The sequence below is a fragment of the Euprymna scolopes genome, chromosome 40, assembly GCF_053919585.1.
Source record: "Euprymna scolopes isolate OS-2025 chromosome 40, ASM5391958v1, whole genome shotgun sequence".
Lineage (NCBI taxonomy): Eukaryota > Metazoa > Mollusca > Cephalopoda > Sepiida > Sepiolidae > Euprymna > Euprymna scolopes.
This window is the reverse complement of record NC_136521.1, coordinates 25,335,004-25,354,705: the sequence shown is the minus strand read 5'-3', so window position 1 is coordinate 25,354,705 and position 19,702 is coordinate 25,335,004. Positions and strand designations below refer to the sequence as shown.

Below are 19,702 nucleotides of genomic sequence, written 5' to 3'. Positions count from 1 at the left end.
ATTCTGAATGGGAGAGTGCAAGAAACGCTCTACACCGGTTGAAAATGATATTAATAAAAATATACACACAGAATCTGAAATAATAAGTGACACACAATATTGCGAAATTATAGGTAGTCTTATATATTTAATGACTGCAACCAGGCCCGACATATGCTATACAGTAACAAAACTGTCACAAAAATTATCACGACCGACAATGAAGGATTTAAACAGAGCTAAGCAAGTCCTACGTTATTTACAAGGAACTAAAGAACAGAAGTTAGTATTTAGAAAATCAAGAAATCCCCTAAAATTAGGTTTTTCGGATTCAGACTGGGCAAGTGACGAGGATCGCTAGAGTGTATCTGGATATTGTTTCAGACTCTCAGAAAATGGGCCTATTATTTCATGGAAATCTAAAAAGCAATAGATTGTATCTCTCTCTACATGTGAAGCAGAATTTATCGCGATCACACACACGACCCAGGAAGCACTCTACCTTAAAAATATCCTGAAGACTATTTTAGAGCCAGAATTGATTACAAGCCCCGTGGTAATTAATTGTGATAATCAAGCCAGTATAGTCTTAGCACAGAGCACGGTGATCAACCAAAGATCTAGGCATATGGATATAAAATGCCATTTCGTAGAAAACTTGATAAAAAAGGAATCCATTATTTTGAATTACGTATCATCAGAACAAAATATCGATGATGTATTTATGAAACCGGCGACACGGATAAAGCTACAACGTTTTTTCTCAAAACTTGTTGGTGAATTCGACTGAATAATTTTTTATTTTCTTTCACTGCCCTGTATGCATATAGATTTTTATATATTAAAAATACAGACCAGCGAAGTTCCACTTATGAGAAGGCTCTTACTTTTTTGCATGAATATCAGCGGAAACCCCTAGGGGTAATGCTCAGAGTATATAGATTTCTATATATCAAAAAAAAAAAAAAAAAAAAAAAAAAATAGTCCTGGACAAGACGTTAAACTGTATCCATTTTATTTGTATTAACACTTTAACCTACTAATGCGTAACTAATACTTTTGCTTAAAAAAAAAAAAAAAAATCTTTGTAATTTTCCTTTTTGACGTTTGAACACAATTAAAAATGGCGTCTTTTTAAATGCTAAAATTCTAGGATCCAAATGATTTCTAATTTTTGTTATGTCTAAGTAAATATAAAAATATATATTTATTTTGGAGCAGAACAAACACAAGGGACTTCCCCATTATAAAAAAATAGGGAGGATGTTGCAATATTTTGGTTCTATAATGGGGGTAGTTATTTAAATGCTGCCCACCTCGGCATTATTTGGCACAAGGCCTGGAAAGTGGGAACCCCGCAGGCTCCCCTAAAGGAGGGGCACTCCTGCAATTTTAAAAATTGCCTGAGTAACCCCGTCGGCATTCCCCGGTCGGGGTGCCTCAGGCATCAAGCAATAAACTTGCCCCACCTGAAAGCCCGGCCCCTCACCTGTTGGGCTGAGTGTCAAGTGACGAATCCTTGACTTGTACTACCCTGTCTCCATGCAGCCGAAGCCGCTAGGAGACACATCCCATCATAAGAGGTTTATAATGGGGTATATGATCCCACACAGTCGGACGATTCTATTTATAAAGGATGCTGCTAAGAACTGACGAATCAAATAAATTCACGTTCTGCTACCAACCAATCAGAAACCAGAATTGCTTCATAAATATTAAACCTTTTCTGGAGCAATTTCACATGTTCTTTTCCCGGGTTTCGACACAGTAAGAATATTTTGTTCTGTGGAACTGTCTACTACAAACAAGTCACCTCCCAGGACTTGTGTGTAACAGCGAACCATCTGAAACTGTTCTGAAACTCAAAATGGCTTGCGCTTCTAGAAAATTGCTTTAATTCATTTCAAGATCGGTTTTTAATGTAGAGAAAGTTCAACCTAGATTAAAACAAAAAAATTGACTCAATCTTGAAGGATATATTATATATATATATTTGTTTATATGTATATGTATGTATCTACATGTATGTATGTATATATGTATATTATATATGTATATATATATATATATATGTATGTATGTATGCGTATTTATATGTGTATGTGTGTGTATATATGTATATATGCACGTATGTATGTATAAATATATGTGTATATATGCACGTATGTATGTATATATGTATATGTATGTATAAATATGTGTATATGCACATATGTGTATATGCACGTATGTGTGTATATATGTATATGTATGTATACATATGTTTATATGCACATATATATGTGTATATGCACGTATGTGTGTATATGTATGTATAAATATATGTGTATATGCACATATATATGTATATATGCACATATATAGTTATAAAATAAATATGTATTTATTATAATGCTCCCATAATGTTGAGCATAATGAGAGTCGAAAATGGCAAACTGCCGTAAGCGAATATAGCAATGGTCTTGTTTAAAATTAGATCTTGTGTACAATTAGAGCTGAGGTCGGTTTGGCAACGACTGCCGATTGTTCCCTCCACGAGGGCAGAGTTAGACACAAGGCCGGTTTTTAATGTGGGGAAAATCCAGCTCCACAAAAAGGGGCACTCTGGATAGGAACAAAAATAAAAATTCTCAGTCATGAACGATTTCCCCATACTGACCGACGACAGAAAAGGAGAAGTGTATCATTAGAACAGATACTACACAGTGATATCAGCCCAAAGGCTGCTAATTGTTGTTAAAATATTTCTCCCTCGCTCTCTCAGATGGTCGGATTTCGTTCCTAGCTGGAAGTAGTTGCTAAAGTCTAGCCGCACCGATGAGCTGTAAACAGCGAAACAGTCCTGTGTGTGAATGACTATTATACACACACACACACACACACACACACACACACACACACACACACACACACACACACACACACACACATATATATATTTAATTTAATTTAATTATGTTTTTACGTGCATAAAATTTATTTTAGTGTATTTTATTTTATGCACGTAAAAAAATAATTAAATTAAATTAAATGCGTCCAAAAAGTTAGGGCGATTCATTCATATAATAATATGAATAATAAAGAGCTTATAGCTAAGGTAGCGAATGTATAAAAATATATAAAAAATGTGAACAAACGCTTAATGCGGAACAAACGCCAATAACAAAAAAATTTTAACCTTATATATATATATATATATATATATATATATATATATATACATACATATATTAGTGGATGTATATATATCATGTAATATTAATCGAATATTTATTAAAATGAAAAGTAAGAGAAGTAAATCGAATTAACAATTTCGGGTTTGTTTTATTATACACATAGATTCGAAGAAAAACTGTCAAAAAATAAAAAATGGCGCCAGACTTCGTTTAGAATGCGGCAAGTTCGGGAAATTGACTTAAAACTAAATACATATTGAAAATACTCTTAGAAACCCACCGAATATATGTCACCCTATGTCACGCTAACATATATTGAATGGATTTCATTTGTATTTTTCGCATATACCGATAGACACTATGTTTTTCTAACTGATTACACGTTTTAAGTGAGTAAAAAACACTAAAAACTTGTCAAGATAGGTAGAAGAGTAACTTATCTTGCCTTTGATAACATTTATTTGTTATATATTTTTGACAGTTTTTTCGAATCTATGTGCATAGTAAAACAACCCAAAATGTCTATTATATTTATAAATAATAAATGTAAAAGTTTTAAAAACAAAACTCAAATGTAAAATAATTGTATCCATACTTTTAAAAAAGTCAAATTTATTCAAATGTGCCCTGAATAAAGTTTTATGGTCTTCCTTCTTTTTATTTCCATTCATTCCTTTTTTTTTAAGTAGAAAATGTTTTCAATCAAATCGGAACCTGATATGCCCTCTTCAAGTATTCACATGTAGGTGTGAAATCACCAAAACTTGTTTATGATCCTTTTAAACCAACCAATTCTAATATAAGCCAAAACTAGCTGACAAAATATGACAGTTCAGACTGACACACTCAACTTGTTACTACTGAATCCTCATAAGAAAAATTACTAAGGAACACCAGAACATCAGCCCAAGAGAAACTAATTCCTACTACCAGCAACAAAGGTTAGTGCCATACACATTAACATTTTCGTTTCTTTAAAATGCCTAAGTGGAAAAATAGTTATTAAAGTAGGCGAAAATATATTTAAGCCTGGGAAAATGTGCACGTTTCCTATATTGGGTTTACACTGTTTTCTTAACGATGGCAATGTCAAGTCTCTCTTTATGAAATTGAAAATGTAGGCTCTTTTTATTTTGGTGGTAGGGAGACTTAAAAATATATTTAGATAAATAAATGCGTGCTAAGAAACGTTAATAATTATCTAAAATTTACATAGAAAGAATAAACGCTATTCTGTTAGTCAATGGCTCTATTCTGTTGGAAATGGGTGATAATCTTAAATCAAATATATATGAGAAACTGGGTGCCGGGAAAACTCGTCTCCGGAAAACTCGTCTCCGGAAAACTCGTCTCCGGAAAACTCGTCCCCTTTCGCTAGGTCTCTTATTGAATAAATATCGATTGAAAACACATTTTATGATCGTTCTTGAAAGAGATATTGTTTTTTAAAACAAACTATAGCCCCCCCCCCTAATATTTTTAAAAAAATATTACTTGTTTAATGTTTTTTTTGTGTTTTTAATAAAAGCGTTTATTATGTTCATAAACGAGACCGCATATTTTTTTTATATTAATATAAAAAGAATTTACTTATATACTGTTGTTTATAAAAGGGTAAAATCGATTTTTCTACCTCGCCGACTATGTTGTTTATTTAATTTATTTGGAATCGTTTATTTGGTAAAGAAAAAAAAACAGAAAACAAACAAAAAACATGTCGGTCGAGTGTTACGGGAGAACGAGAAATAATGCCCGGTATATCACATCTTAGGGGGTCTTGATAATCGCTAAAAAATAGAAAATTAAAGAAATTACTGAGGGAGATTTGGTTTTAAAAAGAAAATAATAAATTTTAATATTTTTTAAAATATAATTTAGAGAGAGGGGGGGGATAAAACCTATATCTCCCTTCGAAAAGCAACCAACAAAAAATGAAATTAAAAAGATTCTTGATAAACGATAGCGGAGTTTTCAATAAAATTGATTAATAAATTTATTTAGTGATTACTTTCTCTCTTAATGATTGATTTTAGAATTTTGAAGTAAAAATTTAAAAAAATTAAAAATGAGTTAACGAGAGATTGTTAGCACATGGCATCTCTCGCGCCAAAAAAATATTTCGCTTTTAATTTATTAGTTAATTTTTGCACAATTTGACAGGACGACAATAAATGTTGATAATTGATAAAATCATAATTTTAAATAACGCATGAATGCATTTGGTATGACAGAAAACAAAAACATAACAAAAAAACTATCATAATTAAAAAACAAAACCAAAAGCGTAACGAAGAATCGAATCGCTCCCTGTTTTTTTAATTTTTGGGTTTTGTTTTTTTTATTGTTTTTATGACTCCAAAAAACATCGTTAAAATAAGAACAAAAAAAAATTTGTAATTAACTTTGTATGAACATAATAAACGCTTTAAAATAAGTTAAACCACTAAGAACTTAGCCAGTTAGGTAGAAAACGGACACTTAGAAAATCGATTTTATTTAAAAAAAAACCAAAAAAAAAACCATTAAACAAGTAAAAATATTTTTTAAAAAATATTATGGCGGGGGGCTATAGTTTATTTTAAAAAACAATATCTCCTTCAAGAACGATCATAAAATGTGTTTTCAATCGATATTTATTCAATAAGGGACCAGTTTTCCTACCTAGCGAAAGGGGACGAGTTTTCTGGAGACGAGTTTTCCCGGGACGAGTTTTCCTAAATTCGAGAAACTCATTCCCCACTTTAATTCCTAAAATAATTTTCTCATGACAGTTTTTCAAGATATTCTTATTTACAAATTTACCAATTGTTCATCAAATTATTTTATATTAAATTATTATTAAAATTATTCTTTAAATTTCTGATACGATTTTAAAACTGTTTAAACTTTTGAATGTAATGAGTTTATTCTTTTTAATATTAAACATAGAACTAATTTAAACAGAAAAATATGTGAGAGCCAAAGTATATTTTTCGATTTGGTTTCATTATTAACGTTTTTGCTTCATCATCGCTAAGAAAATACTACAAAATTAATAGAGAAATAAAAATGCAAAGATATAGATGTTAACATCTTCAACATATGAAATTTTTCTTTAATTTTCAATTTGGCATTTGTGAGGGGCCTTTTTTTACAGCAAAAGAGAGGCTTCATTTTAGAATTTGGCCTTTTTTTCTTAAAAATATATTTAACAAAATATTTTTACTTATTTACTTTTGTTTTAAAACCGATAATTGATTTTTCTAAGTGTTCGTTTTCTACCGAGCTGGATAACTTTTTAGTATTTTAACTTATTTTAAAGCTTTTATTTAGTTACGTGAGAACACGAGAAAATATCCAACATTTCACACATTTTTAAAACCATTTTGGAGGTTTAATAGGAAATTTACGTGATTTTGGGGCTTGTTTTACAAGCAACACAGATTCGAAAATGTCTCAAACAACAAATATATAATAAATAAATATTAGCAAGGGTAATATAAGTTACTCTTCTACATAGCTGGATAAGTTAGAGTGTTTGTACTTAATGTAAAATAATAAATGTGTTTTAATTTTTAACTACTCTGTACTTGTTATGAATATGTTAATAATGAAATGAAATGAATAAGAAATGTTTTTTTTTTCAACTATACTGTAGTTTTACATGAGATTATACAAAAGATACGGTAAAAATTGAATTTCATTGTCCTTTTTCTGCATAATGACAAAAAAAAACAAGAAACTGTTTTTCGTTTTATTTTAAAAAATGAATGAAACAAATGTTACCAAAGGCAAGCTAAGTTATGTTTTTACCTTACTAGATAATCTTTTTTCAGTTTTTAATTTATTTATTTACATTTTTTAATACTACTTTTATTCTTAACTAAAAACAGACATTAAAATTGCTTTGTTTGATATTCTGGAAAATTATATTATTTTTTAGTTGTTTCATTTAATTCTGTTTGTTTTATTTTTCATTTGATTGTTTTGTTTTGGTAATTATACAGAGAAAAGACCATGAAACTCAATTTTTATGGTATCTTGTATTTATTAAAATGTTATGTGAAACAAAAAAAAATTTCTTAATTATTTTATTTTATTATTAAGATATTCATAACAAGTACAGAATATTTACAAATTAAAATTATTAGTTGTTATTATCAGCCGTTGTTTTTTGCTTGCTAGATTGTACAGTCAACTTGCTAAATTTCGTTTCGCTAAAATTTGCATTTCCTTCAATTTTTTACATCCGTTTGCGGCCATCATCTTGTGTACGGCTTTAGTGAAGATGACCGTTCCTTGTATTTTTCTATAACATTCCTTAAATAAGGAAATACTTTGAAAAATATTTACTTATTAGTTTAATTAGTTTTGGGGTTTGTTTTACAATACAAAGAGATTTGAAAAGGTGCAAAAAATAAAATATACAACAAATAAATGTTCCTATTGGCTATAAAAGTTAATTGAATCATTTATTGGTGTTTTAAAGTAGTTTGAAAGACTCTTTCCCTGTAAGTTTCTATTTTACGGGGGGGGGGGGTAGTGACGGGTCTCACTCTCTAAGTATATATGTATTTTTAGGGATAGGCATCTAAGATTTTATGGGGGGGTATCTCACCTTTTGTGGTACTATTACGGAACAACACAAAAGGTGCTTATGCAGAGAAATAGCGTGCTATTTTAAAAAATAGTATTTAAATTTTTTTTCAGAATATTTACGTGAATTTTAAAATGAAGAGAATTAAGGAGAGTGGTGCGGCATTCCGTAAAAAGCGAAAAACAAAAGAAGAGGAAGAAAACAAGAATAAAGGCACGCTGTTGAAATTCATCAAAAAGACTTCTATGGCCGAAATGGCGGAAACGAAAGTTGAAAATCTTGCTGAAACCGAAGATGAAGTTAACGTTGATACTGTTACTTCGGAAGTCGACATTGCCTGCGTTGATACATCAACAACTGCCAATGATGATGCGCGTGAAGTTGAAGAATTGGAAAGGCAATCACTGGTTGTTGCGACCGATTTTACAGATGTTGGTCTATGAGATTAGTCATGAAATTCGCGCTATGCTTGTTCGGCAGGGATCTGCCGCTGTGCAGCACCTTGATCAAGGAAATAGTGCGACCAGGGACAAAAACAAAAGGCGACGTTAGAAAGCTAACAAAAAACTGGTTCTATCAGGTATTGCGGAACGGTGAGAAAAGTTTGCGAACTTGGATGGTGTATTCTCCTGCCAGAGAAGCCTTATTTTGCTTCTCCTGCAGACTATTTTCAATTGGACTCTCGAGTTTTTCTGCTGATGTGGGTTTCAAGAATTGGTGGAAATTAAATCCAAAAGTACATGAACATGAAGCAAGCACATCTCATGCTCAGGCGTTTCTTGACTGGAAGGAGTTAGAGATCCGACTTGCTGAAGGAAAGGTAAAGTTGAGCAAAATATCATTGAGAAAGAAACAAAGAAGTGGCGAGAAATCCTAGCTAGATTGCTGGACATTATCAGATTTCTCGCCAAGCAGAATCTGGCGCTACGAGGTCACCAGGAAGACATCCATAATGAGAAAGGGGTCAAGAAAACAAAGGAAATTTCTTGGAATTGGTAAATCTATTGGCTAAATATGACCCTGTACTCCGTGAACATTTGGTTAAAGTTAACCTAGGGAAGAAATTCACTATTTCTTATCTGTCACCAGAAATTCAAAATGAGTTTGTGAGCATTTTAGCAAAGCAGGTCAGAAAGAAAATTATCGATCAGATAAAGAAAAGCAAGTATTTTTGTATAATTTTTGATAGTACTCCCGATGTATCTCACAAGGACCAGATGAGTGAGGTGTTGCATTACGTGAAAGTTGACAGAAATGAAGTGACGGTGGAGGAGTCGTTTCTCCGCTTCATCGAAATAAAGGGTAAAAGCGTGGAGGACATTTCTGAACTCATTTTGAGAGAATTGGAGAATGATGAGATACAGATTGGTGACTGTATTGGCCAGGCATTTGACAATGCCGCTGTTATGGCAGGTCACCGATCGCGTGTGCAGAAACGAATCTCTGAAATCAATCCAAAAGCTCTATTTGTGCCATGCACAAACCATTCACTAAATCTGGCTTGTGTACATGCAGCTTCAGTAGCGGTTCACTCTGTTACATTTTTTGACACACTGGACCGACCGGTTATTCTCGTTCTTTTCTGCATCTACACATCGCTGGGACGTCTTGATTCAGTTGACCGGTCTAAGTATCAAACGGACTGTGGATACTAGATGGAGTAGTCAAGCAGATGCTGTAGATGTTGTGATAAAAAAAATATTGGAAGTCGTCATTGCCCTGGAACAGCTCACAGAAGAAGGAGAAAATGCAACCACAAGATCAGATGCATCTTTAATTCTCAACTCGGTACTATCGTTTCCGTTTCTTTTATTTCTGAACCTTTGGAAAACTATTCTCCCAGAAATCAATGATGCCCAGAAATATCTTCAAAAAAAAGGGCTGGATCTGCAACTAAGTTCTGTCAGGCTGACGGCGTTGAAAGATTGCCTTCTTCAGAATAGAGAAAAGATAGTGGACACTGCAATAGACGAGTCAAAAACACTCTGCTCTGAAATGGGGATAAGCATGGAGCGTCGTATTCGCAAAAAGAAACGAATGGATGGTGAAGGATTGACTGATGCAGCGTGAGTTTTACTGAGTTGAGACGGGAAATGCTGTCTGTCATAGACAGATTGACTGAAGAAATATCTTGCAGATTTCAACAAGTTCACAATCTTGCAAATAAATACGCTTTTCTTATACCGTCAAATCTGCTTGATGATAATTATGATTGTCAGCTTGGTAGATTTGACGAAGATATAGAAAAAGAGAAATTCTTTGCTGAAAGGAAGAGGTTACAGTATGTTGTAAAAGCTTCAGAAAAAGACAAAATCGATGGACCTCTTGAACTTTTGAACTTTATACAAAGATACCAACTTGGGGATTCCGTCCCTAATATTGTGATTTTGCTGAGAATTTTCCTCACCAGAGCTATTAGCGTTGCTAGCTGTGAGCGCTCTTTCTCAAAACTGAAGCTCATAAAAAACTACCTTAGATCAGCAATGAGCCAGACAAGACTTACAGACTTGGCAATCCTCTCAATAGAGAGGGAACTTGTCGAGGAAGTGAATTTTGATAGTCATTGATAACTTTGCCGAAAAAAAGGCGCGAAAAATCTGTTTGTAAATTTTCAATCGACTTGATGCCTTGCGACAGTTCTCTCACAAAAAATAAATTTCTAGCCTTATTTGCCATTCATAAATACATTTATTTAAAATATATTAAAACTATTTTTAAAAGAGTTGAAACGTTATTAACAACAACAAATTTCTGAAAACCGAGCGATTACACACACGGATTTAAAAAAGCACCGATACATGACGTTTTTTCTCTTCGGAGGGCTCGACCTCTTAATAATAACATTATGAAGACAAAGAAAAGAAAACTACATCGGACTATTCTCTCCTTGATACATCCATGTTATTTGGCGAAAATTCGGACTTTAACAACAACGACAAAAAAGTAAATAAAAATGATTTTCTCATTTCATAACATTTTCAGGTTTTCAAATTTTCTCATTTAAATTTATTATTATATTTGCTTGTGTAGCTAATTCATTTAATTTAACATTTTTTTAATAATTTGAATTATAAGTTTTTGTTTTGAAAAAATATTTGGTTTCTTTTATTTGCGTACCCAGTCTTTATTTTATTAGTGGTTCAGAGGCTAGGGAATGAGGGTGGAGAGTTGTGTTTCGATTTCAATTCTAGCTCATGGCACCCAAGTCATATATTATTATTGAAAAGAAATTTCAATTATTATTATAATAATATTCAATTATTATTGAAAAGAAATTGTTAAATTAACTGGCTACGTATACAATTACGTAGCCAGTTAATTTGATTTAAAAATTTCTTTTCAATAATAATAAGTATGTAAACATTAATCTGAAGGGAATTGTGTGAACATTAATCTGAAGAAAATTATATAACTGTTTTGAAAAATCTTTGGTCTTCTTTGACGAGTACTGTAATACGATGAAAATCTAGGACTTAATAGCTTCAGTCTAACATTAGTTCCATGAAAATAAATATTTTGAGGGCTTTTGGAATTTTGAAGGTTAACAGATTATCAAATGTGGGGGGGGGGCAAATCTTACGATCGCCGCGGGCTGCAAAGACTGTTGCTGTTTAATTTTTCAACATTTTCAGAACATGTAAAGCAACTGCTTTCTTTGAAATGTTACATAGAGAATTTATGCAATTTAAAAAAATTGTTTTACAAATAAAATAAATTTACATCGTATTTTGAGGTTATTCTCATTTTAGTTTTAGTGATAATTTAAAAATAATAAATATTTATAATTAGTACCAATAATGAAAAATTAAATTAAAAATTTAAAAGAATCGGTTTTGGAATCGTAAAATAGGAACACATTTTTCCGATTCTGATACCTCCAATACTTCAGATTTTTACAAACTTTCGGTATAAAATTTCAGATTTTTTGTTAGCTTTTATATATTTTTTCTATTTTTATCCTCTCAAAATGCCGCCCCTGACATGTGCTGCTCGTAAATAAGAGACACATTTTTCTGATTCTGATACTTAAAAAAATTTCCGATTTTTTACAACTTTTTCAGTATAAAATGTCAGATTTTTTGTTAGATTTTGTTTATTTTTATTTATTTTTTTCTACTTTCTATTTTTACTCTCTCAAAATGCCGCCCCCTGACATATGCCGCTCGCAAAATAGGGACACCTTTTTGTGATTCCAATAACTACAAAAGTTCCCATTTTTTACAACCTTTTCGATATAAAATTTCAGATTTTTTGTTAGCATTTTTTTCGATTTTCCCCTTTTACCATCTCAAAATGCTGCCCCCATGCCGCCCCCCCTGACGCTCAGAAAATAGGGACACATTTTTTCTGATTCCGATACCCCCCAAAATTCCGATTTTTTACAACCTTTTTGGTATAAAGTTTCATATTTTTTGTTAACTTTTGTTTATTTTTATTTATTTTTTCTACTTTCTATTTTTACCCTCTCAAAATGCCGCCCCCTCAGGTGTAAGGTTAAAGTATAGATTAGGTACAAACCCCCCTCCCCTCCATATGTTAAGAATGGCTTTTTAAATAATAACGTTATTATTTTGGCACGGATCACTCTCTGCATGAATACCGATTAAGCTTTTGTTCTTTGCTTTTTTTACCATATTTTTTTGTTTTTTTTTTAAGAAAACCTTTTTTTAACAAAAATTGAAAGTGCACGTTTTTTCTTTTTCTTTTTTTTTTTTTTACAGAAGTTCTTTTTATATAAAAAAATATGAATGCTTTTAAAGAAATTGGGTACTCGTGCACTTATTGATCCATGCTGAAATATTAACGTTATTATTTAAAAAGCCATTCTTAACATGGGGAGAAGAGGGTGTTTTGTACCTATTCTGTACTTTAACCTTACAATTGAATAAAAAAAAACGGTAAATTTTTAGATTAGGTCCACCTCTACAATTTTCTTTTAAATGACGACTTTATAGGTTTTCGACTATGCTGAATATGGAAATCGCATTGAAATTTTGCAGAAATAAGTAGTTATCGAGATATTAAAAATTTGTTTAATGCATTGTAATCTCTGGCAGCCATCTTTTTTACACGCTTGCGCGCGTCATAAACAAATCTACGCGCTTAACAAAGATGGCCGCCAAAGAATACAATGCATAAAACAACTATCTATATCTCAATAACTACTTATTTCTGCAAAATTTTAATGCAATTTCTGTATTGAGCATAGTCGGAAACCTATAAAAGTCATCATTTAAAAGAAAATTGTGGAGGTGGACCTAATCTAAAAAAATACCAAAAAAACATAAAACTTTAATTAAACTTGGAAATACGATTTAAAAAAAATAGCGCGAATCAGTAAGTGCGTTAGCACCCATTAATCGACTAACGTGACCTTATTGCCAAATAAGGTCCGGCTACAATGTTGAACGCGCTGTTCACATTGTTTTTTTTTTTTCAAGTTAAATTCAACTTTCACAATATCTTTTTATTTTTTTTTTTATAATTTCGCACTATCTTTTTTTAATAATTTAGTTAAAAAAGCACAGAATAGTTACAAAACACCATCCCCTCTCTATGGTAAGAATGGCTGAAAAAAAATATTAGGTACTCATGTAGAGAGTGATCTGCTGAAATAATAACGTTATTATTTAAAAAGCCATTTTTAACATGGGGAGGGGGGTGTTTTGTATCTATTCTGTACTTTAACCTTACAATTAAATAAAAAACATATCATAAAACTTTAATTAAACTTGGAAATACGATTTAAAAAATAGCGTGGATCAGTAAGTTCATTAGCTCCAGAAATTGTTAGGTAATATACAGAAAAGTTTCTACCAAGAAAACCATTATTTTTTTTTTGCTATTCTTACCAAGGGGAGGGGATGGTGTTTTGTCACTATTCTGTGCTTTCAACTAACAATTTATTAAAAAAACAAAAGGTAAATTTTCACATTAGGTCCACCTCCACAATTTTTAACATGGGTAGGTTGGGGGATGTTTATTCTGAAAGCCGTTCTTAACATGGGGAGAATTGTAGTATTTATTCCAAAAGCCATTTTTAAAAGACGAAAGACAGGTAAAAGGTTAAAACATGTGGTTAGGCATGGGTGTTGTTTATTCCGAAAGTTTTTCTTAATATGGGGAGGTTGGGAGTGTTTATTCATGGCTGTCAGTGAATTATAGGACATAGTAAAGGTCTTTATATCTCGAAAACTAATTGCCTCTGCAAATTTTAAATGAGATTTTCTTAGTCAGCATAGTCGAAAATTGTGGAGGTGGACCTAATGTAAAAAAAATACCCTCCCCCCAAAAAAGATATTGTGAAATTTAAATTTAAGCGCGGTATTAAAAATAAAATTAGACAGAAAAATGCACCTTTGGGTTTGTACTTGCACAAAGACTTGAAAAAGTTCTCAACAAAAACAAATATATAACAAGTAAATATTTTCAAAGGCAAGATAAGTTACTTTTCTACCTAATTGGATAATTTTTAGTGTTTTTATTGGGTTTGTACTACTGTACATATAAATTCGAAAAAGTTGTCAAAAAATAAATGTATAACAAATATTATCAAAGGCAAGATATGTTACTTTATTACCAAAATGGATAATTTCTTTATTTTTTTAATGTAAAATGTTTATTCGGCTCAAAAAATACAGCGTTTACTGCTATACTTGAAAATTACAAATGGCGGCAGACTGTGTTAAACATATTAGGCTTAGGAAAATGAGTTAAAACTAAAAAACTATACAAAATACTGTTAAAAACCACCGAATACATGTCTGCCTATGTCACGGTAACATATATTGAGTGAGTTCCTGAGAGTATTTTGTCTAGTTTTTTAATGTTAACTCATTTTCCCAAACTTAACGTGTTCAACAGTTTGCCGCCATTTTTATTTTTCAAATATACAGATAAACACTACATGTTTTCGAACCGATTAAACATTTTACACTAAATAAAAGCACTAAAATATTATCCAGTTAGGTAGAAAAGTAACTTATCTTGCCTTTGATAACATCTATTTGTTATATTTATTTTTTAACAACTTTTTCGTTTCTGTGTATTACTAAAATACAAACTCGTTTTATTTACTATAACATTTAGTCGGCTCGAAAAACTGTTTATCAGTGTATTTGAAAAATACAAACGATGACGGACACTGTTGATGATGTTAAGTTTGAGAAAATGATTTAAAACTAAAAAACTATACAAAATACTATCAGAAACCCACCGAATATGTCAGCCTATGTCACAATAACATATAATCAGTAGGTGTCTGACACTGTTTTGTATAGTTTTTAATTGATTTTCCCAAACTTAACGTATTCAACAGAGTCCGCGACCATTCGTCTTTTTCAAATACATAGATAAACACTGAATGTTTTGAGCCAATTAAACATTTTACATTAAATAAAAACACTAAAAAATTATCCAGTTAGATAGAAACGTAATTTACCTTACCTTTGCTTTCATTTATTCGTTTTTGGATAACTTTTTCGAATCTGTGTATAGTAACCCCCCCCCCCCCCCCCGCCTTACCCAAATATTATTTAAAAACTCACATTTTTTAATACAATAAAAAAGAAAACTATTTAGCGTTTCAACGTTTTAGCAACTTTCGGCTTAATCCACTGAATGTTGGTCGAGCCCAAGCCATGAATGATAGTAACTCCCAAGGATTCGAATCCAATTCTGCAAGGGTACCATTTTTTTTTTCATTTTCGCCTTTTTTTTTTTTTTTTTTTTTTTTTTTTATTAACTTTTTGGAGTGGATTGCTGTACTAAGAATATAAGAAACATGACTTTTCTCTTTTTATTAGAATTTTCCATTACACGAAATTAAGCCACAGCAACGCGTGGAAGGGTACAGCTGAGCACACTCAATTGGTTCTTCACAAATTAATCATGGTGAAACATTCGAGTCATTAAGTCGACATTTTCTCAATTGATTGCAATGATGCTTATGTATGTTGTTGGATAATGTAAACTCGCTCTTTCACTCTTTGCTTTACTGTGCCCACTTACCAAAATGTTATGTTATTCTTGTAACTTTTGAATCACACTTTTTTTTTGCCACAGCTGTAACAATTTTTAGAAAGGTGACTGTCTTTTTAAATCTTTTAAGCTAGCCATAAGTTTATCAAACCGATCTTATTTTCTTTGCAAATATAGTTTCCGTGAACAAGTGTCCTTAGGTGTATTTGGGTAAGTATTATTCAGTACACCTCCAGAAATTGTAGCATTTCTTGTGCCTTTCTCAGAGATCTCTTCAAGGTGTCTACAAATCTGTTAGCCTGACCATTTGACCTTTGATACTACTGTAAGGTCGTGATGTGATTCAACTGATATGTATTGCAGAATTACTTGAACTCTGTTGATGTGAATTGTGTGCCATTATTAGTAACTATGAATCGCTGAAGCATGCAAATAGTTCATGTAAGAACTCTATCGGGCAACTTGTGGTAGGTTTTTACATTTCAAGACTTCTAGCTATTTAGTGTAAGTGAGATAGTACTGGTCATTCAAAGGACTTGCATGTTTTGCTACAGTTTGCATGTAGTTGTTGGCTCTTTAGCTGTGAGTGCGCATCCTTTACATCAATTATGTCTGCTCTGTCTTTGCCCATGTCTGGCCAATGTAAGGCTTTCAGTCCATTTTTTCCTAGACATACGATATGAAAATCCTGCAGGATTTTTTTCTGCAAACTGCTCAGTATCACCACTCTGTCGTTATGTAAAAGGAAATTGTTGAAAAGTGAAAAACCCTCCGACACATTAGGATCTTTATTATAGATTTTATTCTTTGTGGTCTGGATAAAGTCATCCTTCAGAGCCTCCTTTTTATGTCTGTAAGTGTAACTGGGAGCTCTCTGATAATATCCGTGATCATATTCTTTATTTCGCAGTTAGTTCTTAATGTTGTGATGATTGAATCTTTGAAAACTTTGGTGTTTTTCGAAACAAGCCAAGATAACCTGTCGGCATGACAGATGTTTTTAGAAGACAATTTTGAAATCGTGGTATTGTACCCCAGCATAGAAGTTTATTGGTGGTATATACAGGTAGACAATTTTGAAATCGTGGTAGTGTACTCCAGTATAGAAGTTTATTGGTGGTATATACAGGTAGACAATTTTGAAATCGTGGTATTGTACCCCAGCATAGAAGTTTATTGGTGGTATATACAGGTAGACAATTTTGAAATCGTGGTATTGTACCCCAGCATAGAAGTTTATTGGTGATATATACAGGTAGACAATTTTGACCCGAATATCAACAACAGGGGATTGTGCAATGGCTTTCCTTGTTCCATAAGGTCGCTTGTGTAAAATGCAGGCGCCAATGCCATAAGAGCTGGCTCAGGCTTTCAACTATTATCTCAAGCTTGGAATCATAATGAATAATTTTTTGCATGAGAAACGTTGTCACTAAACCTCCACTGCCAGTTGATGTGAATCCTGGTTGGGACCATGAAAAGACAACTCAAAACAAGGTATAGGTTTTACAGATATTTTTAAAAAAGGAACAAATTTACAGAGAAAAGTGGTGACGTAAGCAAGGCTTTCTTGTCAGTGGGATATCTATGAAGTTCCATCTTCACAGAAGTGCTTGGCTTGATTATATTGATATATATAGTATTTGGAAGAGTCCATCCATGAGTAGGTAACGATCCCATAACATATATATATATATATATATATATATATATATATATATATATATCTACAATTATATACATGCAACTTTGTGTGAGTTTGTTCTTTATGAACTCCGAAACGGCTGAACAAATTTTCTTTAAAATTTACAGACCTTAAGTGTATACATCTAGGAATAGATAGTCGATGTGGATCCTGCGGTTTCTTTCACATACGGTTCAAGAAATCATGGCACTTTAAAAAATATTGTTTTTTTTTTTCAATAAATTCAAACTTATTTAATGAACACACACACAAACACACACATACTATATATGTAGTATATATACATATACTCCCCATGATACTACCCCTGCCCTCCCCTCCCCCACTGTCGCCAGCATACCTACTGACCCTCACTTGCACCTTCGCTTGCAACCCAACTACTATTTAAATAAATCTACCTAAAATTCCCACTGAGCCTCTCACACAAATTCCTGAAGATGCGTAAATGAATACACGGAAAGTTATTTAAAAAAAAAAGTTAAATAACCACAGACACTGAGAAGAAAAAATGCTTAGATCATACATCCATACTTTCATACATCCATACTTTCATACATCCATACTTTCATACATCCATACTTTCATACATCCATACTTTCAAACATCCATACTTTCAAACATCCATACTTTCATACATCCATACTTTCATACATCCATACTTTCAAACATCCATGCTTTCAAACATCCATGCTTTCATACATCCATGCTTTCAAACATCCATACTTTCAAACATCCATACTTTCAAACATCCATACTTTCAAACATCCATACTTTCATACATCCATACTTTCATACATCCATACTTTCATACATCCATACTTTCATACATCCATACTTTCATACATCCATACTTTCAAACATCCATACTTTCAAACATCCATACTTTCAAACATCCATACTTTCATACATCCATACTTTCAAACATCCATACTTTCATACATCCGTACTTTCGACGTATATACAAAAAAGATATGAAAAATTGAAAAAATAAAAAAAGGTATTACAAAACAGAAGCTTTCTGTTGTCTTTAACAATGTCTGCTTACATATAAATAATATTTTAATTCCTTCAGATTTTCTATTTCTTATTATAGAGCCAATTCTCTATCGATTATTATATTGTATCCAATATATGGTAGTGATTTCAAAAGTAAAAAAAATATTTGAGTGCTATCGACTAGAATTGGAACCAAAGTATACAACTCTCCAGCCTAATTTTAAAGCCATGTCCATACACATATAAACAGTTCGAAAATAATGCTGTTTAATTTATGAATATAGATTTTCACATGCACAGAACTAATAGCTTTAGTTTACTTACTCCTGCCAAGGTCACCTTTTTTAAAAAATTTGGCACCTTGGCAGCTTTTTTACTGGCTAAAAGCCGAATTGAAAGTGTTACACAAGTCTAAATACCCTATATATCAAATTTCAAGTCTGCAGACCAAAAATACAGAGAGGAGTTTGGTAGAGATGTTTTGCACACACAGAGACAAGGCTAATTTTATATATATACTAGTAGGCCGCCTGACATTGCCCGGTTGTAAAATATACTTAAATGTAATATCTTAATTCATGCAGATTTCGCATTTATTATTATAGAGTAAATTCTCTATTGATTATTATATTGTACCGATTTTAAAAGTTCCAAAAATGACTTTGGTGCCATAAGCTGGAATCAAAACCCAAACATTAAGTGCTCCAGCCTTAGTCGTTATTTAGTGCTTCAGCGTTTGTCATTACTGTCTGAGTTATAGTCAGATGGTTAAGCGACTTCAAGCTAAAAATATAAATGTACATATGTTCAGAAGTTAGTCGATTTACTCCTACCATGGTCAACTGTTTAGTTTTCCATTTTTGCTAGCTAAAAACAAAATCAAAAGTGTCCCTGAGGTGCAAGCGTAATGAGTAAATAGAACCAATCATCTAATAAGAAACCATAAAGATAAATAATTGATTAATGAAACTCGTTTTTCAAAGGAAGATACAAATTAGTTAACCTTCATGAAAAAGCTTGCTTATCCATGACTGAATATATTAAGAAGTTCGTTTCAATAATTTTGAAATAGAAAATTTAGGCTTTTAATGACAATGTTAGAGTGAGAAAAAACCCTCAACTTTCTAAGTATATATATATATATATATATATATATATATATATATATATATATAGCATGTTTATTTATTTATACAAACATTATTGGCTATAAATGTGTATACATCTTTCCTCTGTGAATTCTGCATAAATAAACATATAATAATCCTCTGCTTGTCATTGAGTAGTTTC

At 31.9% G+C, this 19,702-nt stretch overlaps 1 protein-coding gene across 7 annotated transcripts in view; it reads left to right on the top strand.

Moving 5' to 3' along the window:
* Window positions 1-19,702, top strand: part of LOC145265434 (toll-like receptor 2) — a 370,324-nt gene that overhangs the window by 102,046 nt on the left and 248,576 nt on the right. For 2 of the 7 annotated variants that reach the window (XM_080121273.1, XM_080121272.1), the window contains exon 3: window positions 7,845-10,708. The exons of the other annotated variants lie outside the window; for them this stretch is intronic. In XM_080121273.1, coding sequence (XP_079977399.1) covers window positions 7,845-8,174 — 330 coding nt within the window. In that variant the 3' untranslated portion in view covers window positions 8,175-10,708. Of the gene's footprint in view, window positions 1-7,844; window positions 10,709-19,702 lie in introns of those variants that run through there. 7 annotated transcript variants of the gene reach the window in all.